At 48.4% G+C, this 26,547-nt stretch overlaps 10 protein-coding genes across 10 annotated transcripts; 4 read left to right on the top strand and 6 right to left on the bottom strand.

Moving 5' to 3' along the window:
- Nucleotides 1-1,462: 1,462 nt before the first annotated feature.
- Nucleotides 1,463-2,579, top strand: N7506_001770 (uncharacterized protein; the record flags this gene model as incomplete). Its single annotated transcript, XM_056951066.1, has 4 exons — nt 1,463-2,005; nt 2,059-2,158; nt 2,206-2,420; nt 2,466-2,579. The coding sequence occupies 4 exons, from the start codon at nt 1,463-1,465 to the stop codon at nt 2,577-2,579; spliced, it is 972 nt and encodes a 323-aa protein (XP_056816981.1).
- A 1,596-nt stretch (nt 2,580-4,175) lies between these two features.
- Nucleotides 4,176-6,907, bottom strand: N7506_001769 (DUF3435 domain-containing protein; the record flags this gene model as incomplete). The annotated part of the gene is made up of 5 exons (XM_056951065.1): nt 4,176-5,335; nt 5,391-5,782; nt 5,915-6,237; nt 6,296-6,545; nt 6,597-6,907. The coding sequence occupies 5 exons, from the start codon at nt 6,905-6,907 to the stop codon at nt 4,176-4,178; spliced, it is 2,436 nt and encodes an 811-aa protein (XP_056816980.1).
- A 1,886-nt stretch (nt 6,908-8,793) lies between these two features.
- N7506_001768 (adenosylhomocysteinase) lies at nt 8,794-10,312 on the top strand (the record flags this gene model as incomplete). The annotated part of the gene is made up of 4 exons (XM_056951064.1): nt 8,794-8,832; nt 8,889-9,021; nt 9,075-9,201; nt 9,265-10,312. The coding sequence occupies 4 exons, from the start codon at nt 8,794-8,796 to the stop codon at nt 10,310-10,312; spliced, it is 1,347 nt and encodes a 448-aa protein (XP_056816979.1).
- Nucleotides 10,313-11,112: 800 nt separating this feature from the next.
- On the bottom strand, nt 11,113-12,892 carry N7506_001767 (uncharacterized protein; the record flags this gene model as incomplete). Its single annotated transcript, XM_056951063.1, has 3 exons — nt 11,113-11,989; nt 12,083-12,282; nt 12,341-12,892. 3 exons carry the CDS (start codon nt 12,890-12,892, stop codon nt 11,113-11,115), a joined length of 1,629 nt encoding a protein of 542 aa, XP_056816978.1.
- Nucleotides 12,893-13,435: 543 nt separating this feature from the next.
- On the bottom strand, nt 13,436-14,743 carry N7506_001766 (uncharacterized protein; the record flags this gene model as incomplete). Its single annotated transcript, XM_056951062.1, has 1 exon — nt 13,436-14,743. One exon carries the CDS (start codon nt 14,741-14,743, stop codon nt 13,436-13,438), a length of 1,308 nt encoding a protein of 435 aa, XP_056816977.1.
- A 1,108-nt stretch (nt 14,744-15,851) lies between these two features.
- N7506_001765 (ketopantoate reductase family protein) lies at nt 15,852-16,889 on the bottom strand (the record flags this gene model as incomplete). Its single annotated transcript, XM_056951061.1, has 1 exon — nt 15,852-16,889. The coding sequence occupies one exon, from the start codon at nt 16,887-16,889 to the stop codon at nt 15,852-15,854; it is 1,038 nt and encodes a 345-aa protein (XP_056816976.1).
- A 601-nt stretch (nt 16,890-17,490) lies between these two features.
- On the bottom strand, nt 17,491-18,361 carry N7506_001764 (uncharacterized protein; the record flags this gene model as incomplete). Its single annotated transcript, XM_056951060.1, has 2 exons — nt 17,491-17,964; nt 18,056-18,361. 2 exons carry the CDS (start codon nt 18,359-18,361, stop codon nt 17,491-17,493), a joined length of 780 nt encoding a protein of 259 aa, XP_056816975.1.
- A 1,798-nt stretch (nt 18,362-20,159) lies between these two features.
- N7506_001763 (uncharacterized protein) lies at nt 20,160-20,825 on the top strand (the record flags this gene model as incomplete). The annotated part of the gene is made up of 2 exons (XM_056951059.1): nt 20,160-20,635; nt 20,696-20,825. 2 exons carry the CDS (start codon nt 20,160-20,162, stop codon nt 20,823-20,825), a joined length of 606 nt encoding a protein of 201 aa, XP_056816974.1.
- Nucleotides 20,826-21,258: 433 nt separating this feature from the next.
- On the top strand, nt 21,259-22,173 carry N7506_001762 (short chain dehydrogenase; the record flags this gene model as incomplete). The annotated part of the gene is made up of 1 exon (XM_056951058.1): nt 21,259-22,173. The coding sequence occupies one exon, from the start codon at nt 21,259-21,261 to the stop codon at nt 22,171-22,173; it is 915 nt and encodes a 304-aa protein (XP_056816973.1).
- A 1,068-nt stretch (nt 22,174-23,241) lies between these two features.
- Nucleotides 23,242-26,036, bottom strand: N7506_001761 (glycosyltransferase; the record flags this gene model as incomplete). Its single annotated transcript, XM_056951057.1, has 5 exons — nt 23,242-24,073; nt 24,145-24,495; nt 24,556-24,919; nt 24,970-25,130; nt 25,183-26,036. The coding sequence occupies 5 exons, from the start codon at nt 26,034-26,036 to the stop codon at nt 23,242-23,244; spliced, it is 2,562 nt and encodes an 853-aa protein (XP_056816972.1).
- Between the last annotated feature and the right edge of the window lie 511 nt (nt 26,037-26,547).

Here is a 26,547-nt window from a genome sequence, read left to right as displayed (position 1 = left end):
TTTTTCTACCCTAGCTCGCTATGTTCGGATAAAATCACTGGTCCTTGAAAATTGAAAATCAAACAAAATGTTGGGGAACCAAGAATCGGTATATTTAAGAACGTGCTGAACTTCAAGTTTACAGTCATGGATAGAATCCTTTCAGGCACGAAGATGGGTTGGACCTTATCCTGTAGGTGATGTGAGTCCCCTCGACAAGCAAAAGTAAATATGCGAAAGCCAGGTGCATCTTTACCTCCACTGAATGCAATAGATATTAGAAAGATCACACAGAATGTACCAGATAGACCGGGCATTGGAATGATGAAGCAATGGTATTTTCAAAAGCCAAATCACCTCGAATACCACAGCCAGCCACTCTTTGGGCTACTCGACCTGCGTCACTTGCAGCCATGCAATGGTTTGCGTTGTACCATCTGCAGGACTGAGGCATTTGCGTCATTCTGCTAATCCGTTCGTGACTGCTGGATCTTACAACTCGGCGCTGTTTTGCGGTCTCTATGTTTCTAAGTGCCAGCACATGAATTCAGATGGACCAACAAGACATCACTTGTCAACTAGAGTCGACTCTAGTATTAGTAAGACAGGAAAGCTTAGAGCGTCGAGACCCAGAGCAGCCGTAGCAGTAATAGTCGGAGAACCATGTGAGGGCGACTCGCCGTGCTGAAAAGCGGGCTTCCAAGCCAAAGTCATACGTGACCATACAGTAACCAAGTCCATCTGATTTTCTGTCTTCATCTGTCGAATATAGCTGTTGCGTCTTTAATTAGACCCTGGTCGCACATAAGCCGCGAGTTATCATTAATAGGCACGTAAGTAGACCTACTGTTGCGCAGCGCAAAAATGACTGGCAAGTTTATCATTCCCCGAGCCCACCAATTACTGTGATAACCGTCTTATTTTTGATCCTGTGCGCTCGTTGACATGAACATGTCATGGAGCAAACAAGGGTAAAATGAGGCCATCATTACAAAGAAGTTGCCGCAGACTCTGGCTTATTTCACAGTGTGCTTCTTGTTTTTTTTTTTTTTTTTTTTTTTTTTTTTTTTTTTTTTTTTGCGCTGTCAGTAATTTGAATCCTAGGTTCCATTGGTGAACAGCCTCCCATTGCCAGAAAGCGCTTTTATGGGGAACAATATCCTAAAGAAGTTGAGTTATGGAGCCATTATGCTGAGCAATGTGGTCATGTGCCCATTCGTATGGAAGTCCTCAATTAGCTCGAGACTCATTTTCATAAGGGCTGAATAGCACATAATAGTCGCAAAGGTTACACATGCAGATAGCTGTTTCTATGTAAGCCCCGTGGCTCATAAGCCTCTTCTTTTGACAATCTGTGTAAGCTCTCATCCCTCTCATTGACGAAAATCTAAACCTCAACACCGCGCGTATAAATAATTTGAATTTCACTTCCTGTCTTCATTCTTGCAAGTATTGGATCGGGGAAAAACAGACTCCCGTCATAATGTCATTCAACCCGTTCAAAGACAACATGATATGTGACCTTGACACTATCAATGCTCAATCTCAGCTCCCCATTTCGATGTCGGCCCCCACTACTTGCGAGAGTTATACGGCGGCCACCACGAAGCTAACTGGGCCTCACTGCCGCAGCAAAAAGAAGGTTGTCACAGGGCCTCCCAAGAGCCTTTGTCTACCCCACTTGTGTGGTTTGGAAAACATTGCATCCGTTTTGATTGTAAGACAGGAATCGCCGTGGGATACCTATCGGGAAGTCATTACATGTGAAATTGCTGGCAAAGTCACCATTGCCACACGCCGCACCCGGCCGTCTCGCATGGTAGCAATCCGGACATATGCGAAAGAGAATGCTCGAAGACTGATATACAGATTCGGACGTCTGGAACACAGGAACATTCTTTCATTACACGAATGCTACATGCACGAAGATCTCGCGTTCTTCTTGGTGGATGATTTGCCGCTGACGCTCGCGCATGTTGTCGCTTTTTCATCCGTTTATCCCAACGAGACGGAATTGGGATCCATCGTAAGCCAGGTTTGTCCCTCATGTCATTTCGATGAGCTGTTCTGACTCTTTAGATCCTCGACGGTGTCTCTTATTTATCTACGTTTGGCCTTGCGCACCAATCATTAAGCTGTGATGATATATTGTTTGACATTGACGGAACCATCAAGATAGGTTTGTTGGTGGCTGCATCCTTGCATTATCGGACTAACACTTCGCAGCAAGTTTGGACCTTTCCATAGATTGCACACCAAAGCAATCTGAAGCCGCATATATTGCGGCCCTTCCTTCGATCATAATGCGGCTCATGCAGAAATATGACAAAGATCAAGGCGTTGTTGGCGTGATTGATCTGGAGCGATGGCCAATCGATTCTGCCGCTGTGGGTTTTCTGTCCGCTACCGAGACAGCAGGATCAATCAAGTCTCTGAGAAATGTGAGTTCTCCCAGAAAGGTATCATATAATGCTAATTTCCAGCAGCAACCTCTGTTGAAGGGGAAGCACCGCCCAAGCGAGGATCTGGTCGTTCTCGCAAGAGCAGCTCTGCTCTCCAGTAGTTTGAATTGCGTGTATAATCCCAATTCCAAAAAGTGAAGAGACAAAGATACGGTGCACGACTCTTATATACTGGCGAATTTTCATCATGCTCGTATCTGTACGGTTTCACCAATGTGCAACGTTCTATGCGTCTCCTATAGTTCTCTTGCTACATATTAGGGTCTTTTATTTCTTTCTGGCAACCCACAAACACAAGGCAAGTCCGCAGCGAAGACTAGCAAATGGGACTCGCTTTCCAAGGCGAGAAGCTGTGATACTGGAATGGGACTTTGACTTTCCACTAGCATATGAGCGTGTGCCAAGATAGATTGATCATTACGTACGGCGTACTTTTCGCGTCAAGCGTTCTGTTCCTGGTAGCTCACAGGGTTTTGTCGCAATCAAATATATATTATAACTGCAGTCTATTCTACTTACGGGTATAAAATCGAAAGAAAATCTAGACTTAATATGAACAACATGCAAAGATAGTAATTCTTGTACAAATCCTTGCACAAATCCAATAGGAAGCAAAGAATATAGAAATCTGTATTGGCGATCTTGTGTATTCTGAATAAGACACGAACACGACTAAAAGTAGTACTTCGAAGATGTTTTTTTTTTCGGATTGAATAGGCTCCAGGTAGGCTCCAGGTAGGCTCCAGGTAGGCTCCAGATTGGCTCCAGGTAGGCTCCAGGTAGGCTCAGGGTAGGCTCCAGGTAGGCTCCAGGTTGGCTCAGGGTAGGCTCCAGCTTGGCTCCAGGTAGGCTCCAGGTAGGCTCAGGTAGGCTCCAGGTAGGCTCCAGGTAGGCTCCAGGTAGGCTCCAGGTAGGCTCAGGGTTGGCTCAGCGGTGGCAGAACCGGGTGTCAACTCCGATGGGGGGAAATTTTTCGAGCTCCCCGCACGGTATTGTCACGCTTGGTTATTCGTTACCCGCTAAACATCGCTTTATGTTTTGTATGGTAACTTTTACCATACCGGAAGAACCGTGCTGTAACATACAGTAATAGAGCCATGCCGACTAACAAAACTTTCAACACCGGTAGGGTGTTGATGAGCCTGAGCTTTGTCCGTAAGGCGCGGAGTGTGTATCGCCGGTTCACAGACGCCTGAAGACTGGTTCCCGTCTGACTCGTCGGTTGCAACCTAGTCTGTGCTGTGATGCCATGCTACAGTCTCAAGATTCGGACTCGCAATACAAGACTGCTTAGAGGATTCGGAAATAACAGGCAAACCTATACTACTAAATATAGGAGAGCTAGATACACTGGTGGCCCGCTCCGCCAGTCCATAAACAACAAGGCCTACGTCTAGTTCGAGGCCTCACGCAAACTGACACAGCCTGGCGTGAGACGAGTATTATGCTTCATACGACTACAATCATAAAATTAAAATTGAAAAAACCATGACATGAGTGACGAGGTTCATTCATGTGGTGTTACTCCATACCTTACACCAACGGAATACCCTTTACTCGGAATTGAGCCAATTTTTGGAAGCGAAAATCCATCATTCTTCTGACACCGCAAAGACCCGCTCTACAAAAGCTAAACAGGTCTAAAGACCCCAACTAAAATATATAGTATTACACCCCCAAACCTAAACCCCAGTTACACCTTCACAAAGTGAGAAAACGGAGACCATTTCGTATCTATGTCAGCCCAAGGGCTGTTTTAGAAGAGCGTGAGACAGTTCCATGCACCCTTTCTGCATGGTTCAATAGCATAGACTTTGACTCCAACTTCTCCCCGCAAATAGAGCACTCACAGCGCATGTCATTCGAAAACGGCTTGACATGCTGACTGACGAAGTGTCGGCTCAGAGATCCAGAGTTCTTATACATCCTCAGACGTTCGCTCTGTGGCAGTCTAGGGGTACCAAGGCAAATAAAGCAAATCGTTGGTCTCTCTTCTGGAGATTTGACGCAAACTGAAGCGATAGCTTTGGAAAAAGCATCGTCGCTCTCAGCTGAAGGGGTTGAGTTCTGCCTTTTAGGCAGGGGCGCAGTCGGTAGCATATCGCCAGCATCGGCGGAGCGTTTTCGGGCGACACGAGACCGCGAGGGTGCACCCTCTTCTGCATCACAGACCGCAATCACTGCATTGATTGCAGCAATTCGACGCTCATATTCTTTCTCAATCGTCGTACCTGGCATCGTCAGGACAGTGTCGATAAGTGTCATATGCTGCGGTGTCATGTAGCCTGTTCGCTCCAGCGCAACCAATACTTCTTCGTCAACAACCTTTCCGGAAAGTTGGCGTTCACTGTCGATCACTGGCTGCTCGTTCTTGTAACGCTCCAGGTTCTCACGAATCAAGCGGTGCCGTTGTCGCCCTTTCTCGTTCCGTAGTTGCTTGACTGAGCGACTATACTGCTCGTCTGCATGATCCAATTTTTGGCGCAACTTTTTGACACTTTTCTCTTGAGCTTTCCGTCGCTTGCGGATCTTTCCGGGATGAGGGGAGTCCCTCCGCAAAAGATCATCACCAAACTCCCGTTGCAATGCAGCCTGGGCATTTTCATAGGTGCGCTTCTTAGCATCTCGAACTTGTCTCCGCGCCTGCTTCCTTTCTTCCAGAGTGCGGACACGGGGAATTTCATTGATACAGCTCGAATCCTCTAGTCGATAGGGTCTGCGAGGATCAATAGACCGACTCATCGAGGAGGCAAACCGCATGAGCTGCTTCTGAGCGGGCACGCCCCGTACAATTGCCTGGGCATCTACATGAATACCCACGCTGTAGTGCCGAACAAAAGTATCGATACTGGCATGCTGCAGCATCACGTTCTGTAGTTCATTGGACACATCCGCTGATTAAAGGGAAGCATTAGCCCAGAATCCTATCGTGCATAATGTCTCACTCACGGCTATCGTTGAACGCTTTTGCTGCGCCATATCGGAGGCAGTAGGGCTTCGCGACTTCCGCGAACCCTGTAATTTCACCACCTCGTTTCATTCGGTAACTCAGCCATCCCTTGGTAAGTCTTACTTCTGGTGTAATTCGAATCCCACCAGGCTCCCGTAGTGCTTGGCAAAACACATTTTGATCGAGAATTTCATCCTTCAACTTTAATTCTTGTTCACCAAGTCCTTGGAGTACCCGGAGACGGTACAATTTTTCAGGGCAATCCATCACAGGGCCATCTTTGGACATACTTTTGAATGCGCCAATTTTGAAGAGCATACCCAGCAAAAAAACATGAGGACTGAGAACCAGGGTTGGATCAAAGATGATTTCCGGAATTGGGAATGTATTCCTATTTCAAAATGGTAAGCATGCTTTGACTGGGTCCGTTGGCGGAAGAACTTCGGTATACAGGATTGCGCAGGGAAATCAGGTGTGAATTGAATGGGGAGGGAAGGAACCAAAGGACAGGGGACAGGCTTACGACTCTTTCCCGCCAAGAAATGTTTTTGTGAATTCCGGCCTCAAATAAATGAACAGTCGGGGTCGTCCACCATTTGGATCTCGAACTAATGTCAACTTGAGGTCCTGGAAGCGAAGTTTCAATAGTGCCCCCGGACGGTTACCGGTGATAGCAGCTAGCTGGCAGAAAAGAAGGAGTTGTATCCGGTACCAGCCACAAGGAAAGGTCATTTCTGTTGTAGATAGAACCACTCGTGCAAACTCGGCCACATCTTCGACATACATTGTCACTTTCGGTCGACCTTTCAGAGAAAGGCTTTTTTCTGTTGCAACTATCGCAAGCACCTATTGAAAGTCAGCCCGGTCAATTTTTATCGATATAGATATTCAATCAGGATCTCACGTCACGGATCTTAACATGGACATCTTTGCTGACGACATGTCCAACCTTGGCCGTGTAGATCAGATGCCACCACTTCCAAAATGCGTCGAGCGTGCTTTTGGTATTCACTCCCGCGGTGTGACGTCCATCCTTTCCCCGTCGCTGGTCACACCGCCAGGAGAAGAGAGCCTTGAGGAAGCGGACCGTCTCCTCGGTATCAGAGAGCCAGAACAAACATTCCACCGGATCGCGCTTCATGCCTTTGCAGAACCTAGAACAATCAGCGAGCCAAGCAAGGTAGAAGGGTGTACTGAATTCTCACTGGTCCCAGAAATACTGCGTATCAACCAAATGCCTTTGGGTATTCGGGCTGTAGCGTTTTTGTCGAAGCTGGGTGACATCAAGAGACTCGGCTTCGTGGAGGTAGTATTCTGGTGGAAGTTGCTCCTCTTCCTCTTCCGATACCAGCTCATCTTCGAGCTCATCTTCAGACTCATCTTCACAATCACTGCTTGACTCGAAGAAGCTGGGCTCGGTGGAGGAACCAGTGTCGGAAGCGTGGTCCGAAAAAACCTCAGAATGGCCTGGGCAAGTATCGCTCTCGTCGGGCGGAACAGAACTATGAGATGACATGGCAGGAGGAGGTGGGTGCGATCAAAGAAGGCACAGGAAACGAAGGCAAGTCAAAGAACAAGTAAATGGTAGAGACTGGTTTTCTCTTCACACTTGAGTGCCGTGCCGTTAGAGAGAGCGACCTGAGAGTGGAAGAGTTGCTTGGTAGCGAAAAAGAACATTGTGTCGGGGTCATGGCAGTCGATATTTATAAACACCGAGGGAAGAAGGGAACCAAGGAGGGGAGCCATCCGCGGTTCTTCTCCTTCAGGAGGATGACTGAGGGCGGGTCGCGGCGGCGGTTGCTATAGCGCAAGTGGTCTCGGTCGGGCCCAGGCACCAGGCACAGCCAACGGAAAGCATGGGTGGCAGTAGAGAGAGCCGGCCGTGGGCGTAGATGCACGTGATGCCAAGCCCAGAGACGGTGAGTGGAAGGCTTAAAACGGCCTCCGAGGCGGCCATATCTGGCCTTCCATTCACCGTGTCATTCTTATGTGTAGTAATTTAGATAGGAGTATATAAACTAGTTTAGATCTTTAAAGTAGTACAGCTATTAATAATAATACTTTAGTAGCGTATAGAAAGCTCCTCTATCTTGATATCCTAAATCAAACGAGCTATTGAAGGTGGAAAGCAAGTTATCGCAGAACTCAACCTTGCAAATCAAACAATTAAAAAACAGCAAAAACACCGAATACCGAATCCCAAATCCCGTCGGATAATAAAAGGGACATCAAAATCCCCCTTGTTATCAATTTCTGGTAATTCGAGAGCTCATCGCCGTGCTCTGACCGATTCGCGCGTGGACGTTCGGTTCGAAGATGCTCAGGCGCGAAGAAGAGACTATTGGCGTCGCGCTAATAATGCACTAAAAGAGGCAGAAATTGCAAAGGGGGGAACTGATTACATGGATGAAAATGATGAGCTATTTCCTATTATTGATAAAGATGGTATGGTAAGAGATAAATAGAGATTGAATTGGTTCAATGGAAATTTTGGGTTTTGGCATTGGTTTGGGTTTTGGCTCACCGATGGGAGGGTACGACTATCGGTGTTGCTTAGTCACAATTATTTAGCTAGTTTGCTGGTCTATAGCTTCTTCTTCTTTTTCCTTCTTTCTCTTCTTATCATTAGTATTGTCGTTATTTGGACCTTCAATATCATTCAAGATCAGAAGCTATGCCAGCCTGACACTAAGTACCCTTGTCATCTTGTCTGCAATGTCAGACTGCCAGCGCGCTCTTCCTACTATAATATCTTATGTTACATATAAATGGGTTAGCCTAACATAGTTTTCTTTTTTAAAAAAAAATTACGGAGTAAAAAAGAACAAGTACAAAAACAGCAAAAAGAAATCGGCCCGAGCCCGGGATTGAACCGGGGACCTCGCGCAATTGTGCTTTGGGTGAACCCTAAGCGCGAATCATACCACTAGACCACCCGGGCGATGGATGACAACGTGCTCGTTTTATGACTATACAAGCCTTTTTCAATACTCATATTTTACTAATCAGCGTAGTAAGCAAGCGATCATGTGACAGATACGGAGTACAAGTAGCAAACGTGTGCAGGACCGGCAGGCGGTCGGTGGCTCAGCTACCGAACTGCCCGATTAGGTAAGAATGGACCCCGCCAAACTCTGTAAGTCAGCCCACTACGGACGTTGACTCGCTGGGTAGAGGTACTTGCATGTGCGTGCTTATTTGCCTGTGAGTGGCAGTACCTGTACTTTTCTCGGCGATCCATGGGGGCGGAGAGTTTTCCTTCACTTTCCCCTCCTCTGGTCCCCTTCTTCTTTTCTCTTCTTCTCTTCTTCTCCCCATCCATACATTTTTGGTAAATCGTCCATTTCCTCAATTTGGCACTCATTGTACTAACAATTCTCAGTTTGACCACATACATTCACAATGGCTGCCCCCGCACAGAAGTTCAAGGTCGCTGACCTTGTATGTTTTTCCTGATGCCCCGGTCTGTTTTCCTCAATTGCTGATACCCCTGATAGTCCCTCGCCGCCTTCGGTCGTCGCGAGATCGAGCTCTCCGAGGTTGAGATGCCCGGTCTCATGGCCATCCGTGAGCAGTACGGTGCCGACCAACCCCTCGCTGGTGCCCGCATTGCTGGTTGTCTTCACATGAGTATGTTGACCGCTCAGAACCCCTCTAAAGAGCCTTACTGACCGCTCCTTTAGCCATCCAGACTGCTGTCCTCATCGAGACCCTCACTCACCTCGGTGCTGAGGTCACCTGGACTTCCTGCAACATCTTCTCCACCCAGGACCACGCCGCTGCTGCCATTGCCGCCGCCGGTGTCCCTGTGTAAGTTCACCTCAAGGTCCCCACGCTAGTAGGGAACAATTGCTGACCTTTCCTTTTGAACAGCTTCGCCTGGAAGGGTGAGACCGAGGAGGAGTACCAATGGTGCTTGGACCAGCAGCTCCAGGCCTTCAAGGATGGCAAGAAGCTCAACCTGATTCTCGACGACGGTGGTGACCTCACCTCCCTTGTTCACGAGAAGTACCCCGAGATGCTCGATGACTGCTTCGGTGTCTCCGAGGAGACCACCACCGGTGTCCACCACCTCTACAAGATGCTCAAGGACGGCAAGCTCAAGGTCCCCGCCATCAACGTTAACGACTGTGTCACCAAGTCCAAGTTCGACAACCTTTACGGTTGCCGTGAGTCCCTCATCGATGGTATCAAGCGTGCCACCGATGTCATGATCGCTGGTAAGATCGGTGTCGTCGCCGGTTACGGTGATGTCGGCAAGGGTTGCGCCCAGGCTCTCCACTCCATGGGTGCCCGTGTCATCGTCACTGAGGTTGACCCCATCAACGCCCTCCAGGCCGCTGTCCAGGGTTACGAGGTCCAGACCATGGAGGAGGCCGCCAAGGTTGGCCAGATCTTCGTCACCACCACTGGTTGCCGTGACATCCTTGTTGGCCGTCACTTCGAGGCCATGCGCAACGACGCCATTGTCTGCAACATCGGTCACTTCGATATCGAGATTGACGTTGCCTGGTTGAAGGCCAACTCCCAGTCCGTCCAGAACATCAAGCCCCAGGTTGACCGCTACCAGCTCAACGGCAAGAACATCATCCTCCTCGCCGAGGGTCGTCTTGTCAACCTTGGCTGTGCCACCGGCCACTCTTCCTTCGTCATGTCCTGCTCTTTCTCCAACCAGGTCCTTGCTCAGATCGCTCTCTTCAAGGCTGAGGATGTTGCTTTCGGCAAGAAGTACATTGAGTTCGGTGCCGCTGGCCGCAAGCCCATCGGTGTCTACGTTCTGCCCAAGCAGCTCGACGAGCAGGTCGCTCGCTGCCACTTGGACCACGTTAACGCCAAGCTCACCAAGCTGACCCCCGTCCAGGCCGAGTACCTCAGCCTCGACGTCAACGGTCCCTTCAAGAGCGAGATCTACCGCTACTAATTTCTCTCGCGTTTGAATTTTGAATACTCTTGAATAGACTTTCAACATGATTTCGACGATGTTATGATTGGCATAAGAGTTCACATCAACTTAGAACTCAAAAATGGTTGTCCTTCAACGGCATAAAAAGTGGCCTGCACCAGAGAATGGTGTGTTATTATTGTTTTGTTTTGGCGTGGGATGACCTGGGATGGTCTTGCATTCAACACTGCGTACGGATGGGATTTATTCGTGATACCTCTGTGTAGGCCCCATGGGCCGATTGTGACCGTGTAGCTCTTCAATTGAAGCTATACGTTAATAGCTCTTGTTTTCGTAATTCTTGAAACGTAGTCTGTTGTCAGCTCGCTTAAGCGCCGAACACGGTGGCAAGGGGCACAGCATTGAGGCATTTTTTGATCATGTTGGAGTAATCAGGCCGAACGAAAAGGGGTAGATAAGGGCTTAGTTCCAAGGCTTAGTCTGTGAGAGAAGCCTGGCGTGCGTTAGGCCATGTCGCTCTATCTGATGGTAGCCAGTGCCTTACTGTAGTCTCCGAACCACACATGCCGATCAAATGTTTCACGATAAAATCTCTCACGGTTTTGCCGAAGTTACACCGGCGTCCAAAGCAAATTACCAACCGAATACTCCAAAAAAGAAGGAAAGAAGGAAAAATACTCAACACAAAATCAACGCAAAAAAATGTCTAAAATATATGCTGTGTTGTAAGATTCTATAGAAATGAACAGAGTATGTACATCAACCAATAAGAGTGCCAGCTCGTATCGGCTCTAACAACTGCCAGTTACTCATCAGACTTAACATTTATTCGGTCCTACTTCATCCCCACTGTCATTATGGCTCAAAGACCCATTCCGACCATCTAAGCTCTCAAGCGCAGGACCAATGTAGTTCTTGCGTCCCCAAACTCCATACCAAACAGCAGAGATAATCAAGAAACCAGCGAACACCACACAGGCATAGTTCATAGTTTCCAGACTGACAGCCGCAGTGGTGGGGAAGCAGAAGAGCGGAAGGGCAAGAAGAGACCAACCTATGAACATGTCAGTATATGATATTAAATGAGGAACCGGGAGGAATGGGAAAAACTCACAGATACAGACGATGTTACAGAACCAGCCCAGAGCTCCAAGATCAAAGTTACCCTGCTTGACCTCCTTGCGACCATTCAAGAACAAGGAAACAGCAACAGGGCAAGCGTAACTGAGAGTCAAGAAAATAACACCAACTCCAGAGAATGCACTGAAAGCAGTGCTTGAACCGAAGTAGATGCATCCAAGAACAATTTCAACAACCATGCCGAGAGCCATGGCGTTGAGAGGGATGCCCCAGCGGTCATCGACCTTTTTCCACCAGCCGGAACCGGGGATTGCACCATCACGAGCAAAGGCCCAGGTGCACCGGGAAGTCGCAGTGACGCAGCAGATTCCACAGGTCAGTCCGAGGACCAGGAGAGGGATTAAGAGGCAGAAAGCGCCTGCTGAGCTGCCGACGGCGTCCTTGATGATGGTGGGGACGGGCTGGCCGGATGGGATAGCGGCCAGTGCGGCGATGTCGGGCAGCACGAAGCAAATGGGGATCAGGAAGCAGAGGCCGGCAAGCATGTTCATCAGGATTCCACCGATGATGGCTCGGGGAACTTGGATTGCGGGCTTTTCAACTTCCTCGCACATTCTGGGTTGCAGGTTAGATAACTTTCTTTAGGGCGGATCGTTTTTTTTTTTTTTTTTTTATGTTTTTTTCTTCGAAAAAAAAAGGGAAACTCACGATGTCACCATGCCACTAGCGGAGAGACCGTAGGCAGCCTGGAGAAGACCAATGCAGAAGGACCATCCATCGGGCCAGCCAGACTGGGGCTCGAAAGAGGTGAAGACCCAATCAGCAGAACGACGACCGTGGCGAGCAACAGCGAGAATGGTAATGAGCAGAGAAGTGACACCGACGAGAGTCCAAAAGATTGCAAAAGTCTGAATGGTAAGAAAACAAAAGTCAGCCTAGGGCAAAGCGGGTTTGGAGATCACATACCTCGATATAAGTAAGCCACTTATTGGCATAAGCTGGAACAGCATGAGTGAGAAGGGTAATAGCAATAAAGATCAAAAAGGTCTGATAAGCCTGGAAATTTTCAGCAATACCCACGCCGTTATTTTCGAAGACATTCAAACTCTCCACGAGGAAGAGGGCGGTCGCAAAATTTACAGCGAGAGTGATCGTGATATTACCAGCGACGTAAGACCAGCCACAGATCCAAGCCGTGACGCGACGACACCAATGAGGCGACAGAACGAAAGTTTGATAGTAGACACCGCCAGCAGTGGGGTAGACGGAAGTTATCTCTGCTAGAGAGCTACAGACGCACAGCATGATCAGCGAGACCAGGATCCAGCCCCAGATCATGCAGACTGAGCCGCCACCCGTTACGGCGTAACTCATTGTTGTTGAGAGACCGTAGGGCACGGAGGCGAGGATAAAGCACATGAATATGACCTGCCATGTTGATCGATTTCGTGAGAGTTCCGCGGTATAGCCGAGGGCTTCTAGGCTGGCATCTGCGTTGGGCTTGTGGGATTTATCCATGGTGCGTGGGTATCATGTAAATGTCGCTAAGGAAGTGTCGCAAAGGCTGAGTCGCAAATGGGAAGGAAATTATGTCGCTGTCGAGGGAGATTTCCAAGGATTCGGGAGGGTGCGAGGGCCAAATTGGATGGGGGGAGGGTGGTTGGTAAAGGAAGAAAATAGAAAATAAGAAGATGTTTGGGAAAACGGCAGTCTGTTATTTCATTATTAAAATGAAAGAAATCAGGAATCAGAAATCAGGATAGAGGGTCCGTTTAGAGAAAAGTTTTGCCCGGTATTATAACATAAATTACTACGCCGTACAGCGGAGTCGAACACCCCCCATATTTCCGTTTTAGGGAGTCCACTCCACTATGACGCAGTTGACGACGGCAACAATTTGCTTTGTTCGGTTTTCGGTCCTGAACACCAACGCTGGATATACACACCCTTGGGTGGTAAAATCGAATAACAGAAAATAGGGCGAATAGTGGCAGACCCACGCAACAGTCGTACACCCCTTCATGTGCATCGTGAATCGGCATACGGAGAGTAGGGGATATCTCAAACATCCGGCTTGTAACGGGGCGGCGAAGCCGGAAGTTCCGCATAACACGGGGGCGTAGCCTGTAAAAGAACGGCTCCACAACCAACGGGCGCCTTATCGACGATAAAAATCGGGAACGATGTGTCGCGTGCAGTCCCGAGCAGTTTGCGATCGACAAGATTTTTATCCTGGGCGCCAAATGTGTCCTCGCTCGTAATAACGTCAAGTCGGAGTCGGTGTTCCACCGTCATTATTCGTTCCCCCAACGTTGACGACGAGTCTTGTGATTGGGAATATGCCGTGGAATCATTGATCGGTCGGGGATTTGATTCGTAACACCCAAGGTTGACTTCCGCTGCTAGAGCCAGGGCTCGAGGTATTGTGGTTTCAAACGGTATTTCGATGGCCGAATCCTTCTCTCGTATTGGTTGGTTCTTCATCATTGGATTGTCCGCTGTCCCCCAGTAACCACTCTCAGCCCCGTGGAATAGTTCACTCGTGTATGATGCCTCTTCAATTGGTTCGCATTCGGAGAGTCCGTTCTCTGGTGATGTTTGAGAGCCTTTGTATCTTGTGAACACCCTGGTGGTTTCCTCAACGCGCCATTGCAGACCACGGACGGCCACACACTTGAATTCCGTCGAGCGGTTAGTAGGCCGAGCTGGCCGGCGGAGATATATTTTGGCTGTCAGTGGAAGCTTCGATCGAGTACTTGTCTCGGCATTTTGCGTGAGAGTCACTTCGTTGATGACATTCGAGGTTTGGTATGTGCGAGTGTGGTGAATGGGATCGCCCCCTGGAACGATTCGACGAATGACCTGGATCTCCTGTCTGGTAGTAATAACATCCCCATCCGCTGTCTTCGCCGAAGCAACTATCCAGAGTGTTGTGCTGCCTAGCTCTGTAGCCGTTGTTGGTGGGATGTTGGTGGGAACGGGTAGGAAGAAGGGGATCTTATAGACAGTTCCTTCCTCGGGTGAGTAGCCGACACGGCTGTCGGCTAAAACGGTCGGGAGACATAGCGTCAGTTGCTCCAGATTTGAGGCGCTTTGGGTAGGCTGAACGGTGTTCAACGGTGCGTTTAAAGAAAGAAGACGGTAAATGCGATTTGAGAGTTGCTGTTTTCGTTGGATTTCATCTTGCGTTGTGGTAGATAGCACAAGAACCAGAGACACTTGTACATCAGCTAGTCCATGCAGCTCTGCCTCCATCTGTGCTGTGAGTCGTACAGAGCCAGAGATGGGTTCTGAAAAGCTGTCTCCATTGTGATCATAGTAGGTATCGTGTGCTGATGGGATCTCCAGTCCCAGGCGTACAGTGCCCATTATGAACTTGACGCTTGAATTTTGGGGAATTTGGAAGATGGAAAGTCGTTCAGGATGTGTGTGAAGATGATCAGAGGCATCGGCAATGCCCAAACCAATTGCAAGATGCAACAGTTGATCATCGAGAGACCTACTTCGCATATACGCTAGTCCTAAAGTGGCAGCCAAGACTGGGAATTAGAGTTCCAAGTGGGGCCAAAGGCGGTCTCACCCTCTTCTGTTTTGATGAATTGCCAACACTCATCGCTTGCTCCCTTGACATAAATTACTATTCGACCAGGCGTGTGAGCTTCGTACCGATGAACATGCATTAATCTTCAAGGACTGTCTAGAAAAAGCAACCCTTGATGTGAATTTCGAGAGCCACAAATACGGGGGCGTCCCAAAGGGCCTGAGGACATCGGTCAATGCCGCAGGGCTGTGGGCGGTTTGTTCTCGCGGATCAATTCTGTGATTTTCAGGTCACGGTCACTGTTAGCGATTGTTAGGTTTCATTCCACTACCGTCGGCAAGAACCTTGCGTCCGCCAACGTCAGTCCACGGATGGGATCATGGCAGGGAGAAGCTCTACGAAAGCAAACTGCAACCATCGTACGGAGTAGCCATAGCCTATATATTTGCTGCGACTGAGGTGCTTCCCCAAAGATCTTCCTTTTCTATCCATGCCAACAATGAAACAAGGTTTGAAGGTCGCTGGTAGAGGGAGAACGAGAAATAGAATGACAAGCCTCAGTGCCGCGCTCACGCGCGGCCAAAAAGACGACGATGGTTGCTTATACACAGGCGTAGTTATGTATTCGCTTAATCTCATATTTCGATTGGTAACGGAAGTGAGCTATTATCAACTTCGGGACATTTTTTTAACTGTCTTTCTAACTGTTTTTCTAACTGTCCATCCAAGGTTCCAACTAATTGTTAAATCATCATGATTGGTCGAGAAATGGAAGTCTTGGCTACGTCGTGAACAGAGAATGAGGGATTGGGGATCAGAACCACGGCCACCTGGGCAGTATGGTGAACCACAAACCTGGAATGGAACATCGATTTTACCCGTAGGTCTAGATTAAAAGATTGATTAATCGAATCAAGAGCTCCACCAGGTTTCCTTTCAAACTCCACTAGCATTTCGTGCACCTTTTGCAAGAATCAACTGAGCCATGAGACTGTTCGTGGGACATTGAACCCCCAACTCTTCGCCGCGCTTGACGATCCATCCATTCATATATTCAATCTCAGTTGCCCGACCCTTCAGGATATCTTCACGCATACTGCTTGAATTGCCTGCGGTCTTTTCTACCGTATCCAGCATCGAAGTCTCAAGCGAAAGAGCTGAAAAGCGACTTGGATCATGAGGTACAGCCCGAAGCTCCGGTAGTCTCTCAAAGACGCCAGAAATCTCTTTCAGAAGATTGCGGTAGAGCGGCACAACTGCGGGGTTGTCCTTGATCTCACCGTTTCGGACATCCAATAGAGCCGTCAAAGGGTTCAGAACGCAGTTCGTGGCCAGCTTTAAGAGTTGCACCTGGAGGAGATCTGCCCAGTCCAGCTTTGAGCATCGCAGGGTAGGCGATTGAAGTAAAAGGTTCAATAGAATAGTAGAGCTCTCGGGTGACGGGTTTGATGCTTCAGAGGGTACTGCGCCAACCTCGGCACAGCCGTTGAGCCCAGAAAGGACGGCTTCGGTTGGAGACTTCAGGTAAACCCCATGCCGGAGGATACCGAACAGATAAGCGGGGCGCGTCGAAGGAGTTTCAAAGACATGCTGGTTCAAACGATCGATCTGGCCCATACCATTTTGAAAAAAGCAGATCGTGGAATTTCGCCCAATGCGATGCTTGATAGGCTCAAGGGCGGACGCTGTTGCGGGCGCCTTGACACATACGATTAAATTCTCAATTGGGGATTGAGGCACACGAGGGCCATTGATCAATTCGAAATCGAAGCCGTGTTGTTCTCGTGGCGCGCCTTTCTCTCCGACCTGCAGATTGATCTTCCAGTCTTTTGACGCGTATTGTTGATAGAGATCTTTTCTGTGAACGAGTAGTGTCACAGGTGGGGGGCTCGGGAGAGAGCGGAGAGAGTGGGCGATGAAGGAGCCAATGCTACCAAGGCCCAGAATATGGACCCTGGGCGCGATGTTGGGCATCTTGACGTTGAACTGACAGCGGCGATCGGCTTTCAGCTGTGATGCGAGGTTGTGGTTTCCTCCGCTTCTTGGCGTTCCTTCGGGCTGATCTCTGCCGCCTTTGGCCGAGCACAACTATACCGAAGGCTCCTTTGGAATAATACAACCTTGAAGGAGCGGCGCTTGGGGTTTTTGTTTTTGAAATTGGTCCTCTCAAGAATTAATTAAAGGTGTTTGCTTTACTGGAGTCAATCAATCATCCTGAATCAATCTGGTCGCCGCAGTCTGCAACAAGGTTTATGATGCCGAGGACCTTCGGCATCATCTATCTGCACATATTGCGACAATGTTTGCCATTCAACATGACCCTCAGCCGGATGAAAGACTTGGTTGTGGATATCAAGCGGTCGGAGGACAGTCATCTTCATCGGACTAAGAGTGGGTATTTGTCGCGTTAAAAGCCAGTCGAGTCGAGTCACTGGTTGTCCAAGTGCAGGCGACAGACCGACGCGATGCGAGGAACTTTTAAATCATTTGACGTGTATGATAGCAGAAGAAATAAAATGACCTGAATTTTTGGGTGGTCGGCTTGTTTTGACGTGTCCGCAAGCATGATGATTTATCAAACGGGAGGCTTTCTCCAGGATACTGGTTCTTTGCTTCCAGGAAGCTCACTGGGAGATCTTTGCCCATCGACTTCATATATCGCTCCTGGGTCCCCATGTCTGAGCCCCATGCTCATATGATCTCCATCGCTTGCATGATTCCCCGAGTTGTAGGAGACACCTATGGTCCTGTAGTTTGCCTGCGCTTTCTTCTTCCCCCAAAGAAACCCCACCCCAAGCATGACAAAGGCGAAGACTGCCAATGGGGCTCCAACACCGACTCCAACGGCTACAATCGATGGTCCTGATGCCTTCGAGGTCACAGTGGCGGTTGCGGTTGTAGTTGTAACAGAGGAATTTCCGATGTGAACGAGCGTAGAGGCAAGCATGAGTGTGGTGCCTTCCAAACAGCAACTCTTATCAGTCCCGCAGCAGTATGCACCGTTATCGCATTGAACGAGTCGCGCGGTCCAGCTCGATGATCCTCCGGCCTATGAAGAGAAAACTGTTAGAAGAGGCGGAAAGTTGGTTTCACGACTGGACATAAGCGTGCAGGAGGGGGCTTTAGTTGAGAGAACTTACTTCTTTGTTGCATAGAGTCTTGCTCAAGCAGTTGGGACTTTCCCATGTCTCGTCGGTACAAAAGTCCCTCCAGTGGTTCTCTCCAAAGGTGCTGTCTGTGCTACTCAGACACAAGCCGCTCGGTAGACATGTATCGGGATGAGTTGAATTCAAAGAGCAGCACATGGAATGTACCCCATCGATCGCAATGCACGGTTGGTAACTGTGGTCGGCGACGGAGCCATCTGGGGCAAAGCATGTTTTCGCCAGCCCCTGAAAAGGAGCGAAAGTGAGAAATATTGAAAATGAGTAACGTCCGCCGAGCATGTTGTCTCTCCAAAGGAAGTCAAAAGAAGAAAACAAGACATCAGACCACAAGGCTGAATATCAACTGCTTCTCTTCTCTCCCTACGCGCCTTCCTAGGTGACCGACCATGCAGGTTCAATTTTGCCAGACATCCCTGTTCCCTTAGCGTTTCATCGGATTTTTTTGTCCATTTGCCATGGTCGTGATTCAACTGCAGGCGCTGCTTGCTGAGGCCAAGCTAAAGCACCCGGGCGCTTATACCTGCCTCTTGTCCATGGCGGTATAAGCCAGATTCATTTAGCATCATCCGTAGTCATCTTGATTGTGGCCACCGACGCAGAACCACAGTACGGAGGAGAAAATGACATCTGCCATCATTCCTCTGCACAATCAAGCCCCCGACTCCGCGAGCAAGATAATCAGTGATCTCGACGACAAATGATTCATTTGCCGCAATTGTGACTGGGGGCTAAATCTGAGCATTTGGCGTCATGCACGCAAGTTTTAGCCCCCAGTGCCAAAGTACCAAATGACTACGGAGGACGCGATAGTAACGCGATAGTAACGTGTGAGTGGGCCTTGTATGGTATAGTCAAGCTGTGCAAATCAAATCATAATCATCAGTCTAAAAGAAGTCAGTTCACGTAAACTACACAACCTAACAATTACGTTAGAGCCAGCCCAGTTGATCGTTCTCGCAGCATCCATATTTAAAACACAAAATCACTTCGCCCATTCCAAATTTGACATCCTAAGATAATATTTACCACGTAATAATAATGAGATTTACTCAAAGGATGCGCTAACTCTTGTCCAACAAAACAAAAACAAAAACAAACCACAATCTAGATCAATTGTAAATTGTAGGGAAGGAGCATCATTACCTGCGATTCGTAGATCAACCACAGCACCGTCTCTGCACTCGATAGTTGTGCAGTGGTGTGCAACCCTGGGAATTATCAAATTCTGGCTATCTCATATTACGAAAGGATCAATCTATATCTAGTGTGGTTGGGGCCTATGGCCTCTCTACATAATTGTCTGTCATCAGCACCTCAGAGTGCAAATAAACGTCCCCCCCCCCCCCTCTCTTTACTCGGTACCCAGTAGCCAAAATTGGCGCAAATTGTCAAAAAGTCGCAAAAATAGCGAGTCTGCGGCTGCCTTACTACAAGCCCCCTCCAAAAGTCTTTACCCATGGCTTGTTTTCCCACCAAAAATGACCATCTTGGAACCCTCTGATCTACCTAAAATTATATGTTAACATATTTTTTAGTTTTTTAATTTAGAAATTATTTGGTAAATATTTATACCATTTATACCAACTAGTTCAATAAAATTTTCTATTGAGAGTGGCCAATTCTTAAACCCAAGGGAAGCGATTTTGGTGGGGGGTTAACTATGGGCGCCTATATATACAAATGACATTCCAATGTTCTGGCTACCCTTGACACTTCAATCAGTCACTACCTACTCAACAAATATGTATGATAGATTATTCGGAAAGAAGAGTTTTGTTCTTTCAGTAGTTATATTCTATTGAGTTTTATAATACAGCCTGTTACACCATAGGTTACAAAAAATAAAGTCGTCAAAAATGGCCAAAAATGGCCATTTTTGGTGGGAAAAGAGGCAGTGGGTAAACACTTTTGGGGGGTTATGGTACTTGAAAGCTTTGGCAATTCTTCCATCATACCTCAAGATGTACAAGTATTTAATAAAGAAAGAGCAAATCTACCATTTTTTCTCCTCCTGGGTCTTCACTTCTGCTCAAATCCATTTTGCACTTGAGTCCACTTCAACATTTAGCATACGACAATGTCTTTTGGTCTTTCAATAGGCGATATTCTAGTTTGCATTCAGATTGCTTATCGACTCTTCGCTGCTGCAACATCTGGTCGGAAGAATGCACCACGCGGTCTCAGAGAACTCGAAGACACTTTGTTTGGCTTGAAATACTCTCTGGGCCATGTTCAAAGAGCAAGTAATACACTTCTGCCGAGGTCATACCATAATGCTGGCAATGTTCAAGAGCAGTTAGAGTTCATGATCCACTCGTGTCACGAAACCCTCGAAGCCCTTGAGAAAGCAACAGCAAAGTACCGGAATGCAGCAAAAGAGGCCCGAGATCGTAAAGCTCTTAAGCTCCCCTTGCATCGAGAATTCACTTCTCGAGTCAAATTTCAATGGCGGATGTTTTTATGGGATCTTAGAGCTGAGTCCTTCAGTCAATACCAGGTGAAAATTCAGTCACATGCTGATGCGATAAATATTATCCTAAATACATTCATATTGTATGCCCTTTAATATGATCTTCTCAAATTACATCACGTGGCTGACTATGAAATCTATAGGTCTGCTACCGACCGTATCGAGGACAATGACAGACGCCAAGCATCACAATTCAACGGCGAGATGTTCCATTTCACTCCGAACCACTACCCTTTCACATTACCTCGCCGCTCATCCACACTTCCGGGATGAGAAACTTCCAACACATCGGGATTTGAGGCTGTTCGCTCAGTTCCATAATTACCCGTGGCGGCGACCCGGTCCAAATTTGGATGACGCTTTTTGAGCCAATCACATACAACTAACTAGCGGAGACGAGTAGTCCCACTAACCAAAAATGGAATGGTAGCCGTCGATTCGCGAAGGTAGATTGTTGGATGACACGATTTTGACCAATCACGAGGAGCTTTTGGGTATGGCAGGATAAATTTGTGGATGATCTTGGAGTATAGCAAAGTTGTCAGATAAATTTGTCTTAAGAGCAGATCCTTCGCCGCTGAAATGGACTTCAACATTTTCTTCCATCTTTCGTCTTGCCACTCTTTCTTTTCTTTCCTTAGTCCAGCTTGTTGTGTTCTACCGGCACCCGAGCAATTATATTGTGCAATCGAGATTATACCTAAGCATGCCTACTTTCAGAAGTCAAGATATTCCTGATCTCAGTGATCAGATCATAATTGTGACTGGAGGCAATGCGGGTCTTGGTCATGAGACTATCCGCCAGCTGAGCCAGCACAACCCGAGCACCATCTATCTCGCCGCTAGATCTCGGGATAAGGCTGAAAAGGCTATCGCGGACCTCAATGCAGACAGCACGAGTATCACCAATATTCGCTTTCTAGAACTCGATCTTGCATCCTTCGAAAGTGTCAAGAGAGCTGCAGCAGAGTTCCTCCGCCAAGAATCTCGCCTGGATATCCTGGTCAACAATGCCGGAATCATGATGACCCCGGAGGGTCTCACCAAGGACGGATACGAAACCCAATTCGGAACAAATGTTCTGGGTCCTGCCTTGTTCACTCAGCTGCTACTGCCAACCCTGCGGAATACAGCGAAACTGAACAACCAGACACGCATGGTGATGCTAGGTTCTTCCGCCCACGCTATGGCGCCCAACGACGTTTATAAATTCGAAGAGCTTCGAACGACTGCCCCCAACAGACATACTACTGAGCGATACACCACATCCAAGCTCGCCAACCTTCATTACGCTAAAGCTTTGGCCGAGAGGGAAAAGGCCGTCAAGATCATTCCAGTTCATCCCGGCATGGTCTCGACGAACCTCCATCATGCTTCGGCGGGGATGTTTCTCAAACCCTTTCTCAACATTGCAGTCTGCCTCGCTGGAACACCAGTAGAGAAAGGCGCCCTGTCTCAGATATTTGCATCTGTAAGCCCCGACGCGAAACACGGGATATACTATGGGCCGATCGGCAAGGAAGAACCAGGCTCCAAGATCGCTCAGAATCATGATATCCAGGAAGAGTTGTTCAGATGGGTCCAAGGCGAGCTTTCAGAACATGTCGAGAGCATTGCTTAGAGGTTGTATGTACATTCGAAAATTCATTGTTGTGGACATTTGACATTTGAATGGACCTGGTATCGAGTTCCAAGCGCCCTGTAAATTGCAAGGAGGCAAACTTTTCATCGTAAACCTGTCAGTACGGAGTATCGAAAGGACTTGCTTTTGAGTCGGGCTCTTGAGAAGAGCTCATGTGGCGAATTGAGTCCAGTCGTGGCGAATATGAACCTCTTTGCTCACTGTCCAGGTATCCCCCTAGTTAATACAATATGGATTCTCCCGACGAAATTTCGGCTGCAGTGGCGTGCTCCAGGATTGAATGTCGATCGACCGTTGGTATTATTAAGGCCGGGGTTTGCAGAGAACGAGGGATCGATGTCGTTTATCCAAAGCCATTGACTCAATTTACTCGAGTATAGAAGAATCGCTCCCTTATGTGGAAGATGGGGAGACGTATCCATGCTAGACGTTGTCCGAATGACTGTAGATATCGCCGCTAGATCACGAATTGGTCAATCAGCGAGAATAAGCAACTCTTCTCCTGAAAGATCAGATGCTTCTCATCTTGCAGTCGTTGTGATGGACGCATGCCATTGTTCTTGGGGCGCAGATCCCGCATCTTCAAGCTGGGAATCGCCGATATCGAGTATTTGCACGTAGAGTGACTGAAACTCTCCGCGATACATAGTTCAGCGAAACTCTTGGATCTCAGATGTGTCCCATTTCCCAGCGTCTTCAACACGCGGCGGTTGTCATGAGCCCTGGGAGAGCCTCTTCAAATTCACTCGCTTCAGGCCGCATCTCATTCGCCAGTAATTTGTCGATTCAAGAAGCTCTGGGCTTCCCCGGAAAGATACATCTGCATGACCAGCAGCAGGGAATCTTCGAAAGGTTTGTGATATTTCTTTACAAGAGTTCGTCAACTCCTATCAATAAGACTCCTTCTTGGCGATTACTCAGCACATCTTTGCCACAGTGAAATCGACAAACACACAGTCCGTAGATGCAATCTATACTGGAGGGATGGCAAAAATATAGGCTTGACCTCACTCTACCCTCGAGGATTTCCGTTATCAAAACCAAATTTCAAGGGCGCCACAAATGGAGCGCACTGTCTCGCGTAGACAAGATATCATCATACCGCGAGCACAAAGCAGCTACATCCACCCGTGCAGCCCTCTCCGTATCAAGCAGCCACACCTCTGCCCATCTTGCTTCATCTATCCGTTCTGCCGCTCCTTTGTGCATTGCAGTCCGTAGCGATCGATAGATACCCTGGTTAGGATACGCGACGAGGCCAATGGTAGCCGACCCTGTTTTAACCGCCAAGCTGACCAACCCCTTGCTCAACCCTCCAGCTACTCCAAGAGCCCCGCGCTTCTTTTTCCCACGGTACGTATGGACGAAGATGTCAGTGAAGCCTTCGTACAAACCATGGGTAAATCCAGACCACGCAACAGTCATCCCGCTTCTCCAGTCTTGCACAGGCGCATTTTTGTGGACCTTGTCGCCATAGAAGCGAGGAACGGCTCGCATTCCCTCCGTTGCGGCTAAAGGGATCTCGACAAAGGCACCGCGCGATGATCTTGCTAAGAACTTGGCAAGGCTGATAGCCGAGGCAAGTGCCATCTGCTTTGCCAAGCGCTTATCGCTCGGAGCGGCATTAGCGGTGGTGGCGGCACTGGCGGCACTGACGGCATCTGAATGTGCCGCTGTTTCACAAGAGTCGTCTGTCGCTGTTGATGACACACCGGTGATCTCAGTGGCTCTTTGAAGACGTTGATACTCTCTATACGGGTCGGTGAAAATCCCCGCACCGGCATCCGCCATGCCTGCGACTGTCGATAAGGTAGCTGATGATATGGCGGTGACTGGCTCCCATCGCTGGACCTCGATACTTAGTGGCTTGGTTTGATAACTATGCACGAACTGATTAGTTTGTTTTCCTAAACTCGACAACAAAGGGCCCGTTCAACATGAAAAGCTTACCGTTTGAGGTGTTTTTCGTGCAATCGTCCCTGATCTCTCAAGGCGAACGCTGCTATTTTTGAGATTTTGACTGTCCGCCGACCCTTTTTGAACTTCCAAACTGCGGGTTCCCCGGGTATCAGATCACATGCCATGTCTCGACGAGGTAGGTGTGCATGGAAAGAGTCCACTGCTGCCCGTACGCCATTCTCCTGGTTTATCTTGTTGCCTATACTTTGAGCCACAGCCGCAGTGCTTGGTTCTAAACAGAACTCGATGGCGTGTGTCAAGTTCTCTGCTGTTAAAGTTTTATAAGGGATTGGCTTCGGGCCAGCACCTGTGGCCTCAACCATGCTTCCCCAGAATGGCTGGCTGCGAACACATCTCGGTCAGCCTTTGGTTCATGTCACGGTGAGATGAAGGGAAACTCACTCTCCAAAGAAGGGTATTATAACGGTCGGTTTACCATTCCGCAGGCCACAAGCTGTCGTACCCGCGCCTCCGTGATGCACAACGGCGGCGACGCGTTCAAAAAGCCACTCATGCGGACAGTCGTCAATATAGTGGATGTTGGGTGACTGTGCACCTTGCATCTGACACCACCCTTTAGCTATTATAGCACGGACCCCAGTCCGCTCTGTAGCGTCCATCAATATGTTCAGGGTCTGTTCTGTGTCATCGAGAACGATGCTTCCAAAACCAATGTATATTGGTGGTGGCCCGGACCGAAGAAATGTCTCGAGCTCTGTCGGTGGTTCATACACTATTGACTCACGGAAGAAGAACCCACACACATCTGATTTGTAAGTAATTGCTTTCACTAGAAAATATGGTATTCAAACGTACCAATATGTGAGCCCCAGTCTTGGGGTTTGGGGATCAATGCTGATGACCAGCAGTATGTGAAAGGCACCTGGAGTGTTTCCGCCAGGTTCGGACCTTCTGTGGCAGGAATGCAATCTAAATCCAAAACATCTTTCCGCCAAACATTAATGAGATCTCCAAGTCTGGAATATGTTAGTTCACCAAAACATTTCCTGGTTGGATAAAGAAACAAACCCTTGCCATGTCAACCACTCAACAAAGTGATATGAGATTAAGTTCCCGATAGATGGGTCAGCTCCATCATACTTCAGGTTCGCCAAGGGATGTGGAAATGACCTTGTCCCAGTCCAGGGCATGGTAAACATAAGATGAACAGGAACCCCAAGCGCTTGCGCACAATGGATATGGGCAAAACTCGGCGGATTTGCAATGATAGCGTCTGCCACGAACGGCACTTTATCACGCTGGTCCGGTTCCAGACAGGAACGCCAGCAGCCATTGAGGATTTCCGTGATGGATGCACGCTTCTTCTGTATGTCGCCTGCTCGCAGACTTTCCATGCTGGGAATCAACCCGGGATGACGTACCATGTAGGACATCAGCTCGACTGGGTCACCACCAATTGAGAAGAATTCTAACCCGGCGTCGGTGACCAGCGATTCGAAGATAGCATGTGTTGCTAAACGCACGCGGTGGCCATGCTTGCGTAACTCGGACCCCAGAGCCACGAAGGGCTGGACATCACCGCGGCTGCCAACCACCTGGATGACAATGTTGATGTTTAAGTCAAACTCGAAGCCAGGACCAGTTGTCGATGACTGCAACGGAAGGTCTGGCGCCGATGATGATGAATCATGTGGTTGATCAATCAGAAGGTATTCAAGGTTGCGGCTGAAGCGGGACCCGACTCGCACATCCACACGGCCATCGTTAGTTGATTGTAGCTCCGGCACAGCCGCCGTGGGGCATGGGAGCTCTCCGCAGGTAGCCGTTTGATGATCTCCCAAATGCCTTACTGGGATAGACTCGTATGGTGGAGGAGGGTCCCGATTTTCGTCATCAGATCTGGAGTGCGTGAGATCTACCATGTTGATTCAGCAAGAAAGTGACCTCCTATACGATCTCCGAGTTGAAAGAGACACAAGCAAACCAATGAAGAGAATCGTATTTTTTTTTCGGAAGGGAAGATGACGTTAAGGCAAAGTGCGCCCTCCCTCGCAAGATGGGCATTGCAAAAAGTACATCAACGACCCTGATGTGGTCCGCCCCCGGGGCCGGTGGGTGGAGTGGGCCTTAAGGATGTCTGAAAGACTTTTCATTGGACCCATTAAGCTGATTGTGTCTCCACTGTGGAGCTTTCTTCGCGAATACGTGCAGAATTACCCGAAACGGAAGACAGCATATCCACTATTTATAGAGCCCTCGAGTTTCTAAAAATTGAAGAGACAGCCCTGGAACCCCGAGAGAAGAAAAAACTACCAACTGAGATAAATTTAGATCATTCGAAAATCTCTGTTCATTTCTTTACTTCAAAAAGCGCAGTAACCCCTGACAACACTGTACTTTCCATCGCTCCTCCTGCCAACCCACACTCCATTC

Source organism: Penicillium brevicompactum (genome assembly GCF_028827555.1).
Source record: "Penicillium brevicompactum strain IBT 35665 chromosome Unknown utg000001l_segment0_segment0, whole genome shotgun sequence".
Classification (NCBI taxonomy): domain Eukaryota; kingdom Fungi; phylum Ascomycota; class Eurotiomycetes; order Eurotiales; family Aspergillaceae; genus Penicillium; species Penicillium brevicompactum.
The sequence above is the reverse complement of the archived record's forward strand: the minus strand, read 5'-3'. Positions and strand labels throughout refer to the sequence as shown.